Raw genomic sequence first — 13,979 nt, 5'->3', positions numbered from 1 at the left:
CGAAGTAATTGAAGTTAAAAATTCATCAAATTTGAACGAATTTAAACCCACTCAAATTGATTTTGAGATTATTCAAATTTAAAATGATTTAAATAAAATTTTTTTATCTAAATTAAATATAATATTTTTAAATACAAATAATATTAAAAAAAGTTAAAAGTGATATAATTTAAAATTTTAATAAAATATTGATTATAAATTAAACAAAAAATATAATTTATATTTAACGTATTAATATAAATTATAATATAATAATTTTATATTTTATATATATTTAATAAAAATAAATATAAATATATAAATTATCAAATTTAATATAAAACTATTAATGAATTTTCAAATAGTTATTGTATTTTCAAAAAAAATTATATATAATTCTTTTATGAAATACTGTATTTAAATTTTAAAAGCAAAAAAGAATTCAAGACGTTAACGTCTTACCCTTACAGTTGGTCTGCAGCACACTCCCTCCAACTATTATTGTCTACCAAACTACTGTAAACATCCATTATCCACGAATCCAAGACCCAAAATCCAATGGCTGATGTAAAAAGAATATGAAACCTCACATGAATTGCAGCTGTGCTAGATCCTTTCTCGTAGCACATTGGGGTACTTCGTCCTACAAAACGCAATAAATTTTCCGAATTCCGAGAGTCAAATTTAGACGGAAACCGCAAAGGCCATTTTTTTTTTTAACGAATAACAGTCAAAAGCTACATTTCCAATTTCCGATTCTCAAAGTTTTTCATTCCTAAAAGCTTTTTGTTTTAATTCTTTTTAATTCTTAATTTGTTTTGAGATTACTTTAAGGGCTGGACCTTTGGTTGTGGAGTGATCTGGGTGGAAGGTTAGGGTTTGTTTCAACAGGTCGATCGGTTTTGAAATTGATCGATCATGTTATCGAATCATTTTCAAAACGGAATGGACACGGCGAGCCTTGTTTGGTCTCGGCTTCCACATTCAGAAGAAGGTGAGCTTGACGGAGTTGGACTCTTGAGTGCTGTAAATAATAGGAACGGCGTCGAGAGTCTTGATTATGAAGTTATCGAAAATTACGCTTATCGAGAAGAACAGGTGATCTTTATTATAAAAAAAATTAAAGTTCAAATTTCAGTTTTAAGTTATCGAAAATCATTTTTGTCTTTTGGAATTTAATAATTTAGGCACAGAGAGGAAAGCTTTATGTTGGATACAACGTGGCGGTGAAATGGTTCTTTGCTTTACTCATCGGCATTGGTAAGTTTTTTTTTTTTTTTTTTTCTAGGGTTCGGGATTCTGCTTAGATATTGTAATTTTGCATATATAAAAAAAAATGCTGATTTCTCATTTTTGAGATTGTGTTTGAAGTGATGTTTTCAAGTTGGGGGATGGATTGATAGTTGTTTTAGCATCATTTATTTTCTGAATCTCTTTAACTGTTACTAGCTTAGAAAGAGAAAAAAGTTCAGCATCATATTGGTTGCTTAAGATTATTTGAGAAATAGATTTTCAATAGTGTGTTGTACTCTGAGTGATGAATAAAGATGTGTTGTACTCTTAAGTTGCGTAATTATGACGTTAATAAAGATGTAGAGGTTATTTGACGAATCATTACTTGACCTGGATTAAATTACGAATTTGTATACTGCTCTGCTTTTAATTAATTCTTTTTATTATAGGCAGTGAACTTCTACATCCTTTTTGCATTTTTTTTTTTATTTTTGGTATTTGGTAGTTTGGATGATTTTTTTTCTTTTAATTGCTTTCAGGAACTGGATTAGCCGCTGTATTTATCAATATTTCTGTCGAAAACTTTGCTGGATGGAAGTTTGCATTGACTTTTAACATAATACAAAAGTCATATCTGGCTGGTTGTCTAATTTACATCTTAATCAACTTGGCTTTAGTCTTTTCTTCTGTATATATCATTACCCAATTTGCACCAGCAGCAGCAGGATCTGGTATTCCTGAAATCAAGGGTTATTTGAATGGTAAGTTTTAGTTTTTCAATCCATTTTTGTTACTATACATTAGTGAGCCATGATTAGCGTTGCATAAGCTGACGATCTGATTTTTAACTTAATCCTCAGGGATTGATATTCCTGGTATCCTTCTTTTCAGAACCTTGATTGGAAAGGTATGGTAATCTTGCCAGCATGATGTTGTAACTGAAATTAATCATAAACCAATGGTCACCTTATCTTTCACAGTTTTTTTTTTTTTTTTTCTTTTAATAGAAAATTTATGAGGAAGTGATATTTTAAAATTCTTATGAATTCAGATTGGGGTTTTTGAGGTTTATCAATCCACACCCACACCCACACCCACACCCACACCCACACCTTTTAATCTGTATCTAGATCTGTTTCAGTTGCATTCTTCTCATTGTAATTTACAGATATTTGGAAGTATTGGTTCAGTTGGAGGTGGTTTAGCTCTGGGAAAAGAAGGTCCACTTGTCCATACTGGGGCTTGTATTGCTTCTTTGCTTGGACAAGTAAGCACGTAGTCTTAGAAGCATGCTAATGTCAGGATATGAGTTTCACCATAATTTGCTCTAAACTGTCACAAATAAGACTGCAATTATTTGTTGGTTGCAGTCTTGGAATGTGATAGTAGTGTATTTTAACATCCGTATCTATGTTCTTCTGCCTTGAAAGTTTAACATTCTTGCTGTTGTATGTCTTAACTTCTCTTCAGAACTTGCCATGCATACTAAATTTTCATTTCATGTTATGTGTTGATTCAGGGTGGATCCACAAAATATCATCTAAGTTCCAGGTGGCTTCAAGGTTTCAAGAGTGATCGGGATCGTCGTGATCTTGTGAGTATAAAAATGCCTTCTTGATGTATAGTTCTGGAAAGGATATATGTGAGAATGCCATCATTGATTTTCTCCTATGGCATGTATAGCTGTTAAAAGTTGAATCCTCCTAGGGTACAGTTTTACTCCCTGAGTTGCAATCATTTTTATGGTTGTATGTTTTCATTATCTTATCTTGTGATTCCTATTGATATTGGTTGCTTTAATTGGAACTTATATATATATATTTGGTCATGGTGTATCATTTTTCCCATGGAGGTGATACCTCTAAATTTTTTGCTCATTTTATTTATTTATCTAATCTTTTGAAAAGGTAACCTGTGGCTGTGCAGCTGGAGTTGCTGCTGCTTTTAGAGCTCCAGTTGGGGGTGTATTATTTGCACTAGAAGAGGTTACATCTTGGTAAAGAATGTTCTCAACAACTTCTAAGTATTTGCACAAGCATGTTTATGTTTTAGACTAAACTGTCATATTTTTAATTAATTTTCCTGTATTTCCATATTTATCTTAAGTTGTGCAATTATACTTTTGTTGTCTTTCATGTGTAAGCACATATGGATTTGTAAGCATATAGATATTCAACTCTAACCTTCATATTCTTTTGAACTTTGCCTTTTGAAGGTGGAGGAGTCAACTAATGTGGCGTGTCTTTTTCACTTCTGCAATTGTGGCTGTTGTGGTGCGGGCTGCAATGGGATGGTGTAAAAGTGGAAACTGTGGACATTTTGGCTCTGGTGGCTTCATAATATGGGATATATCAGAGTTAGGATCTGAACTTCCTTAAGCTGTTGTATATTTATATTTTCCATTCTTAAACTTTTTGCTTGGCTTTAGACTAATTGCTTCCAACTTTTTTTCCCCTTTCTTCCTTTGCAGTGGTCAAGAGGACTACTCTTTTAAGGAATTATTGCCGATGGCAGTTATAGGAGTCATTGGAGGTTTACTAGGTGGAGCTTTTTCATTGGGTTTAACATCTGTTCTTATAATCTTTGATGTAGGACAAGTAGGGAAAGTAGGGAGAAGAGATAGAGTATGGAGATTTAGAGAAAAAAAAAAATAGAAAAGAACAATTAGGAAAGAGAAGAGGATATTGGGGGGAGAAACAGAAGAACTAGGGAGAAAACCAGAAAAGAATCAATAGAGGGAAAAAAATCACAGTACTTGATATCTTATATTCTTAAGCATTCATCATCCAAAACCTCCTTAAAATTAAAATAACTAATAAAATGAAAACTACCAAATATAACCCTAATTAAAAATAACCCTAATAAAATAAAAAGCCTAGACATTTCTCCATCATTCTTCTTTTTGTTTTTAATTCATGTTGTTTCTGTTACAGTATCGTTTTTATTAACATTTATTGATTTTTATATTGAGCCCAGGAGCTTTGTTTAACCAACTTACTATTTATGTAACTCGCTGGCGACGAAATTATTTGCACAAGAAAGGGAATCGAGTCAAGGTGAGAAGTCTAGTAACTGTAGAAACTGCTTGGGTTGTTAATGAGCATATCTAATATTTTAACCACCCCTTCCCTCACTGGTTGTGCGAAAAAAAATTTTTGCAGGTATATGAAGCATGCCTCATCTCCGTGATAACATCAGTTATATCTTTTGGACTACCACTTCTGAGAAAATGCAGTCCATGCCCTGACTCGGATCCTGACTCTGAAATTGAATGTCCAAGGGTTCCTGGAATGTATGGGAATTATGTAAATGTAAGATATGCTCATATAGTTACCTACTGTTTGGATCAACTTGACGTGCTTGATATCCAATTTTTTCATTACTGTATCAGTCATGATTCAGTTTCCTTTTGGTAAATGCTTTTTCTGTCCATTTTAAATCTATTTTACTATAATGATTGTGGTTTTTGTCTGCTATTATATCAGCTAAACATTACTAGAAGTTTACTGAATGATACAGGAAATGCATCCTGTCATACTTTAAGGTTACTTTCTTGGTACTATTGAACCTCACACAAACTTTTCAACATGCGCTCGATTTTGATTGAAGAATATCTCAACTTTCCTATTTTCTAACGTTGTAGTTTTTCTTGTTTTAAAATATTTTTGCCTTTTGATTGAATTTATCTCGAGAGCCATCATGGTCATGTGAATATAATATATATATATATAAAGTCTCAGATGAATAGTTATTTTGGAGAGAGAGAAAACCTTTTGTTCTCTAATTTGTCATTTTCTTGAAGTTTTGATTGCTTTACATCGTGGTTATTTCTCCTCAATCTGATTTAATGTGATCTGCAGTTCTACTGCAGTAAGGACAAGGAATACAATGATCTTGCGACTATCTTCTTCAATACCCAGGTTTCTCGAATCTTTTGATATACATCCTTTCGTTTGAAATGCTAGTTGCCTTGCTAGTTTCTAATTTAACAGGTTTATATTTTTCCAGGATGATGCCATTAGAAATTTGTTTAGTGCAAGAACAATTCATGAGTTCAGTGCCCAAAGCTTGTTGACATTTTTGGTAGTGCTCTTTGAATTTGTTGACTCCCTTACAAGTATACTGATAATGTATCTTTATCTAGTGCTCTTTATATGGTTATGTATGACATTGTAAGGTTAAATGTGTTGAATGTATCCCATTAGTATGATGGGGATGTCTTGGTTTTATTTTTGTTACAGTAAGAACTCTAAGCCAACTCTGTTCCTATCTTAGAAAGGAAATTTAATGTAAAGTGTGGATTGGGGGGGCGCAGAACTTATTAGAAGGAAAACATCTTCCATTTCTCTGCAGAGGCTAGATAAAGAGTATGTCATCATAGGAGATAAAGAGTGAAATAGAGGCAAGCAGAATCTATTTAAAGTATTTGAGACCAGAAGGTATAATATGATCAACTTCGAGGTTATTGCAGTCTGTTTGGGTGAGACAACCTGCCTTTGTTATCTCATATTGAAGAGAAAATTTCTAAATCTCTAAGATATTAATGTTTTCTTCACCATGTTGCAGTTATTGAGCACCTTTTTTTTTTTCAAAAATAAAAAAGGCATAAGAAGTTATCGGAAAGAGTGAAGAAAGAGAGTGGAAACTGTTGTAGAAAATGGATATTTAAGAATATGTTGTAATTGTCATATTATATCCTCCAAATATTTTTTTGTATGGGTTACAATTTAAACAATTGTGGGCTTTTAGGAAATGAACTTACGAAATTTCATAGTTGAGAACTTCTAGGAGGTTTGTTCAATGGTATTATTGACTATTTTTTAACTATTTACATGTGCATCTGAAGTCATTGGCCAATACTTTTATCCCTGAAATTATTTCATGGTCTGAATTTCTTTTTTTTTTTTTTTCAAATGAATTATTTCAGGTTATGTTCTATGCCTTAGCAGTAGTTACATTTGGTACTGCTGTTCCTGCTGGTCAATTTGTTCCTGGAATAATGATAGGATCAACATATGGCCGTCTTGTTGGTATTTTTACTGTTAACCACTACAAGAAGCTCAACATTGAAGAGGGAACGTAAGCATATTGTGGTTTTTTTTTTTCACTTCTATGGAATTTGAATAATCATATCTATATACCTAGCTATTACAATTTTACTCATTTTTATGTTTTATCAAAATTGATTTGAACTTGGTTCCAACCATCTCCTCCAAACTAAGCAAATGATGATTCATGAGCACTATGAATTAATTTGATGTTTTTTACTCATAATGCACCGAAGAAATAGAACAGAAGTTTCCTATAAATGCTGTAATTAATCAATTTATATCTATACATATATATGTATATATATTAAGTTCTGCAATAACCTCTGCTCATGATATGATCTGTTTTTGCTGTAAATGGTATCATGTTTCTCAATTGCCTTTGTATCTTATGTTTCGTGATACATAAGAGTCTCACCTTTGGTGTTTTATACCACACAATTTCATTGCTCGAATGCTCTATAATTTGGTGTATTCACAGATATGCACTTTTGGGAGCTGCTTCTTTTCTCGGGGGTTCCATGCGGATGACAGTGTCTCTATGTGTCATTATGGTTGAAATCACAAATAACTTGAAACTTTTACCTCTTATTATGCTTGTTCTTCTCATATCGAAGGTATGTATTTTATTTTCAATAGCTTTATCCAATTCTTGACTGATGTGCTTCAAAAAGTCCGTGCTCGTTTTCCCTCTCAGGCTGTTGGTGATGCTTTTAATGAAGGCTTATATGAAGAACAAGCACGATTGAGGGGCATTCCATTGCTGGAATCAAGACCCAAGTACAAGATGCGGAAAATGACTGCCAGAGATGCCTGTGGAAACCAGAAAGTTAGTTGATTCATCCTTTTAAATGATGTTTTACTGGCAAAGATACCGTGGTTTTGTGGTGTTCATATAAAAATCATCACTGATGTAGATATGAGCTGAGAATCATGTGAATAGTATGTGCTTAAAACAAAATACATCTGTGACCTGGCCCCTATGCTTTGACTCCTAAGCTGCTAGTTTTTCTACCTGTGTAGGTTCTCTCACTTCCTCGGGTTGTAAAGGTTGCAGATGTGGTTTCTATTTTACGAAGCAACAAACATAATGGTTTTCCTGTAAGCTTAGCTTTCACATTGCTTGTTTCTCTACTTTAGTGTTAGCAATTTTGAAAATGAGTTTAATTATTCCCCTTTCCTAGGTGATTGATCACACGAGAAATGGAGAAACGCTTGTTATTGGACTTATGCTTCGAAGGTACAACAAAATAACTTACTTTCTCTCCTGGATGTTTCGCTCTTTATATTGTAAATCAGAAGCATACTTAAAAGAACTAACTGCTGTACTTTGTTTATAATGCAGTCACCTATTGGTACTTCTTCAATCTAAGATAGATTTCCAGCATAGTCCTTTGCCTTGTGATCCCAGAGGTGGATCCCGAGCAATTAGGTAAGTGGAAATCTGCTGTAAGTCTTAACTTTTTATTGTTTCATTTTGGCTTTTTGTTCAGTTGAGCTTAAGACTAAATGGCTCCCATTGTTTATAGGCACAATTTTAGTGAATTTGCTAAACCTGTTTCAAGTAAAGGAATATCAATAAATGATATTCATCTTAGTTCGGATGATTTAGAAATGTACATAGATCTTGCACCGTTTTCGAATCCCTCGCCATATGTTGTACCTGAAGATATGTCATTAACAAAGGTGATTTTTTCAGTTTTGGTTTTGATAGATTATCATGTTTGTTTGCTGTGGCATATTTATCTTGTATCTTATAAAGAGTTTAATGTTTTTGACGGCATAGGTTTACAATCTTTTCCGCCAACTAGGATTGAGACACATATTTGTTATACCTCGTGCATCTCATGTGATTGGGGTGATCACCAGAAAGGATCTACTGATTGAGGAGGTACTTCTAGCTGCTTCAGCTCTTTTTTTTTCTTAAGATTTTAACTTGACTATAATAATTGATCTTTGATATTTTGCATTGCAGGAAAGTGGGGATTCAGCTATTTTGGAGCTCCAATCAACTAGTGTAAGGTCTCTACGATGCTTTACTTTTGTTTAGTGATTTCTGCCATCATGACACTTTTTCAGAGACCCATATGAATTTTAAGTTAGAAAAGGACTTGTTCTTTAAGCTGAGATGGTTTTAGAACTTTTTAAAACTTCTTAAATGATAACTTGAAATATGCTCTATAACAGGTAGGGAATTGTACTTGAGCTGTCAAACTCTTTGGATGAAATGACTTAAGTAATCACGTATGAAGTTTGGAAATTTTTGTTTGATATAAATCCTGATTGAATGAGATTGCATAAAATATGTTGAAATCATAATCTCAGCTTGACACCTTTCTAGCCTTGCCAAACAGACTTTAATGTTGTATCAGTAACTCTTCAAGTCACAAGTTGGTAGTGTGAACAAATCTCAAGGATGAAAAGTGTAATCTGCCTAATTAAGAATGTACAAGGTGCTATACATGTCTGCATTTTGGGCATAGTAATAGAATTATTCTCCAATTTTGGTTTTAAGGCAATCTGCTCCACCTTTGAAAATGAGCCTTTGAAATTTCTTTCTTCTACATGTAAGAAAAAAGTGTGTAAGATAGGGTTTAACATTTCGCTATGATTCAATGTCTAGTAACAGCTTTAGATTTGGCTTTTTCAATTGGTATAAAGGTGTGCCTGCAATAGATAATAGCTTTTTTTATGCTTGAGGTTGTCAAGATTTGAACTCTAATTACTGAAACAAAGAGTCAAGCACTCTACTAACAATCCACACAGCTATTGGCGGAGATAGGAGCTTTTGATATATCAAAAATCATACTATTCCTATGTCTAAACCATGTTATCAAATGAGTATTTATATTGTGTTTCATGTTTATGGACATTTAATCTGAAATTAATTGTGTATAGTACTGTATTCCTCACTGTTGAGTCCTATTTGCTCTTATTTTCTTGTCGATTTCAACCCTGTATTATTTCATGTGTTTCAAATTTTCAATCTTTGGGTTTTTTTTTTTTTTCCTTTTGAATGGCAGAGCTCAGCAACATGAGAAAAGAATGTTGGTAGGGAATGCAGATGTGGAGCGCCCGCTTCTCAGTGGCCTTTTGATTCAAGATCATACACCTAGTTGATACGGTTCTTTTTGCTTCTACCATTTTCTGAACCTAAAGATCAAATTCTTTGTTCTTCTGCATAAATTTACCCAAATAGGTTAAGACACGATGAACCACGTGAACTGAATTTTTGTATTATATTCTTAGAACTTATTATGTATTTTTGCATTTGTGTTTGATTTATTAAGTGGATCTCTCATTCTCTTCATTTACATTGGATTTTGCAATTTCAAATATCCTCAGTTAAGCTTGATTTTGGAAAATCAGACATTTCAAAAAGGAGATGAGAATATTTCAAGAAAAACCAGAGGTCAGAAAACAGTTTTTAGGTTAAGAAAATCTTTTGTGAGAATTCCAAACATAATCTGCAAACTCTACATGGATGATATCTTTGAAGTTTCAAAAACTGTGTGTGGGAAGAGTTTTTCATGGATGGGATCTCTAAAGTTTTTAAACCTTTGTTTAGGAGGAGTTTTACAAGGATGAGATTTTAAAGATGTGGAACTTCTAATCCATGGTCTCATTACTTGCTTTGTTACATGCCATGTAGTTTAGGCATAGACTAGTTGCCTAGGTGTTTGTTAAAATGCCCTAGTAATTGAAATGGCAGTTTAATTTCATTCATTGCATTTCATATTAGTTTAATGTCATGATTAGCACTTAATTGTCTTAAATATTAGCATGCACTTTAATAACATATATCACATATTTTAATCCTTAATTAGGGAAATGGAATCATTGTTATTTGGCTTGCTTCTAAAGTTCACCCAAATATTGGGGATTGTGAGGTTTAATAATCATTGATCTCCTAACCTTAAAACCTTGAAATCTTAGTCCTTAAACCACGAAATCCAAAACCCTAACCTTGAAACCTTTGTCCCTAAACCACAAAACCTAAAATCCTAATCTTAAACCATAAAACCTTAGTCCCTAAACCCTAATTATGAAACTTTAAATCCACGAAACCCTAACTTAAAACCAGGAAACCCTTAATCCTAACCATAACCCTAAAAACTTAATCTTCAAAGCCTACCCTAGTTGAAACCCTAAACTTAAACCCTAGCTATAACCCTAAACTCAAACCTTAGACCAAACCTTAATTCCCTAAGTCTAAGCCTAAAATCCTAATCCTAAACCACTAAATCTTAAACTTTAATCTTCAAACCCTAAATTTATGGAACCTTAAACTTTAACCTTAACCCTAGCTACTCGAAACCCTAAACTTTTCCTAAATCCCAACCTAAATCTAAATCCAAATCACATTTTTATGCGTTTGCATTTTACTTGTTTAATAATTTGTTACATACATTAACATTTTTAATTGTCATTTACATATCATTTTTAATTGGATTCATGCATTTATATTTGACATTTGCATTATTTAAATTGTTGTATTCATGTGGGTTTTTTTTAAAGGGTTTCATAAAATAAAGACATTTTAGAAATAAAAGTGAGAAAATATTTTTAAGTAAAAATAATTCTTGAAATTTTACCTAAATATTGGAGTGATTTTCAACAATTATCTTTTATAAATATTAATATCTTTGTTTTAAAGGATTATTATGGAAATCCTAAAATGAAAATGTTTTTGAAATTTTACCTAGATGTTTAGTCTAAAAAATGTTTGCAACCAAATGTTTCACTTTAGTCCAAAACAAAATAATTTACATATATTAAGAAAATAAAAAAAATTAAAAAAAAAAAAAAGAGATTTTGTGGGAATCAATGAAATTCAAGGAATTATCTTTAAGTACTAAGGATCATTTTTACTCCCTCCGCCCCTTTTTATTTATTTTTTGAGATGTCTCAAAATTATATTAAATATGTATTTTTGAACATCTAAATTTTTTATTTTTTTATATTTTAAAATTATTTTTTATGATTATTATTATTTTTTACTTCTTGACATTAAAAATCATGAAAGTTTAATTTTATAAAAAAATTTAAAATTTAATATTAAATATATTAAAATCAAAGGTTTTTTTCTTAAATTTCGTAAAATTCAATACATGATAAACGTTTTAGGACGAAAGAGTTATAAAATTAAAAAATAACATATCATTAATTGGTACTATTTTCAAAATGAATGTTGTGGGATGATAATAATTTTTTACGTATAATCGGACTTTCAAACTCCACTTAGGCTTTAAAAACTTTTTTTTTTTTTATAAATCTTAACTAGTTTAGGGTTTTATTAAAAAAACTTTTTAGATGGTGAATCATAATTAATGAAAAATATTAGCTATAACTCTCTGTATTTTGAGAGTTTTTAATTTTTTTCTAAGCGGTCAGGTTAAAACCGCACATTGTGACAGGTACTTCCCTAGTAACTCTATGCTTCATGCTAATCTTGGTTCTAACCCTTCCTTTATATGGCAGTGTTTATCAGAGTGAAGAGCAGTTCTGATTAAAGGATAGAGGTGGAGGATAGGGGATGGCTCTCATATTTGATATTTGGGTTGATAGATGGTTGAATAAACCACCTCTTTTTAGATCCTCTTACCCTGTTATGTTTGTTGATAATTATATGAAAGTAGAGGGTTTGATTATACGGAAGAGTAGAACCTGGAATATACAACTAATGCATGACCTTTTTGAGGCTACCTGAAGATGTGGAACTTATCTCTGCTATGCTTTTGAATCCAAAGGTCTTTCCTAACCTGATAGGTTGATTTAGATTGAAACTCTGAATTCAGCCTATTATGTTGCAAGGAAGGTTCTTGGGAAGGAAGGTGTCCCTTCGGAATATTATCGTCTCCCATTTGGAGATTGATGTGGTCAGCCAATAAGGCATTGCCTAAGGTCAAGTTTTTCATGTATAGATTAATTTGGGATAGTCTGCCAACAAAATATGCCTTTAGAAATAAGTGCATTCAGGTTGATGATCTTTGTTGCAACTGTAGCAGATTAGATGAGTCATTGTTTCAATATTTTTCCATTGAGATTTTACTTCTGTGGTGTGGCGTTATGCATGTGAGTCGTTTTGCCTTTGGTTGCAACATGGTCCTCATCCATATAATTTTGAGTTAGACTTGTGATTAAAGCTAAGCAGGAGGACGTGTTTGAGCAAGTGATGTACATTTTATGGCTGCTTTGGAGTAATAGGAACCGCTGCTTACAAGATAATACCGTGGTTTGCCGAATGCAAAAAATTTGTTGGAGGAAATTTTAGCAGTAAGGGATTGTCCTTTTAAATGTGGTGTCCAAATTTCCATATTCTGCTAGTCCTTTTTGTTTTGAAGCTAACTCTTGATTCTGGTTTCCACTTTATCATTGTTGAAAGTGAATTGTCATTGGCAATATCTGAAATTAGTGTAGCTGATGCTTCTTTCTGAGATAGGGCAGGTTTGATCTTAGATATTGTTGATTTAGCTTCCTCCTGCACCACTTGTTCCTTTTTTGTTCACACAAAAGAGTTGCCAACCAACTAGCCATAATTTAGCCTCTGCAATTTGATACGGAAGAGATATTTTCCTAATTTCTTTTGTAATCTAGATGTAATTTGATATTAAAAATATTTTTCCTTTATAAAAAGATATTGATATTAATTTGGAAAAAAAAACAAAGAAAATTATTATACATATATCAACGATACAATAGAATTTTCATACAAATAAAAAATTATATTTAATAGTTTTGAAGGAATTTTTAAAATAAAGCAATGCTAAGAGACCTAATAATTTGCTCTAATTGATTTAACTAATGAGGTGGTTATAACTAAAGTGCATTAGTAGTATCCATATAGAAGATTCAGAGGTGGATCTATCTTTAAAATTAATGTATTTATGAACATCTCAAAATTTTAAAAATAAAAAAATTTAAAGAAAATTTTTATTTGAACACCTTCAAAAATTTTTCATGAATTTTCAAAGATTAAAAATAAGAAAATTCTTAAAAAAATTTCTTGGATATCTCAAAAAATTTTCATTAACACATTTTCTATCGACAATTAGTAAATTTATCAGTAATTATACATAGATATATATCATGAATAGATATAAAAAAAAATCATAAAGCTGTCACTGACAAGATTATTATGGTAAATGGGAATACATTTTATTTGTTAACTTATAATTATAAAGTGTTGTACTAGCTTTACGGTACTAAATAATACGACATAAACACGTGTATCTTTAGTTATATTATTTGATTTTTAAGTAATGTTAAACATGACGTACAAGTTAAAGTACAAGAAAAAAAAAGTCAGGTTGATAAGAAAAAATTAGGAGAAGGCCTGACAGAGTATGAACTGTAAACGTAGCCAAATCAACTTATAATTAGGAAAAGATGTGGATTTGTTTTGTTGAAGTGAATCAGTAACTGTTCAATGTAATCCTATTCTCAATCAAAAACATTTCAAGATAGAAAATAGAGGATCACAAATTTCATTTAACTATCGGGTTTTAGCTCATTTTTCTCGTTTCCAAATCTGAATAAGGTTGGGTCAAGGTTAAAATTAGAAAAATGGTAGGTCAAATAAAGGAAATTGTTATGACAACTTACGGGATTTGAGCTTTAAGGAAAGGCCAATTTTAGATTTCTGTTGCACTCTCAATTCCTGTGTATAACCCATGCAAAACTGTTAAACTAAGATTTAAGAAAACGATTAAATTTTTG

General features: G+C 31.7%; 1 protein-coding gene across 5 annotated transcripts; it reads left to right on the top strand.

Annotated features, from left to right (window-relative positions):
• Nucleotides 1-654: 654 nt before the first annotated feature.
• On the top strand, nt 655-9,570 carry LOC111279204 (chloride channel protein CLC-d-like). Of its 5 annotated transcripts, none has more exons than XM_022866137.2 (23): nt 655-1,077; nt 1,167-1,239; nt 1,752-1,973; nt 2,073-2,119; nt 2,381-2,479; nt 2,732-2,806; nt 3,120-3,208; nt 3,428-3,568; nt 3,683-3,753; nt 4,189-4,268; nt 4,374-4,523; nt 5,073-5,132; nt 5,221-5,295; nt 6,140-6,291; nt 6,742-6,877; nt 6,958-7,089; nt 7,284-7,361; nt 7,445-7,500; nt 7,606-7,692; nt 7,790-7,946; nt 8,047-8,151; nt 8,236-8,277; nt 9,284-9,570. In XM_022866137.2, exons 1-23 carry the CDS (start codon nt 898-900, stop codon nt 9,296-9,298), a joined length of 2,322 nt encoding a protein of 773 aa, XP_022721872.2. In that variant the 5' UTR covers nt 655-897; the 3' UTR covers nt 9,299-9,570. The 5 variants fall into 5 exon arrangements, with proteins under 5 accessions (XP_022721872.2, XP_022721868.2, XP_022721873.2 ...); XM_022866133.2 differs by having other exon boundaries at nt 8,236-8,282; XM_022866138.2 differs by lacking the exon at nt 2,381-2,479 and having other exon boundaries at nt 8,236-8,282.
• Nucleotides 9,571-13,979: the final 4,409 nt, after the last annotated feature.

Source organism: Durio zibethinus, chromosome 27 (genome assembly GCF_047325235.1).
Source record: "Durio zibethinus cultivar Kanyao isolate XHJ-2024 chromosome 27, ASM4732523v1, whole genome shotgun sequence".
Lineage (NCBI taxonomy): Eukaryota > Viridiplantae > Streptophyta > Magnoliopsida > Malvales > Malvaceae > Durio > Durio zibethinus.
Note: the sequence above shows the minus strand (reverse complement) of the source record. Positions and strands in the feature narration are given on the sequence as shown.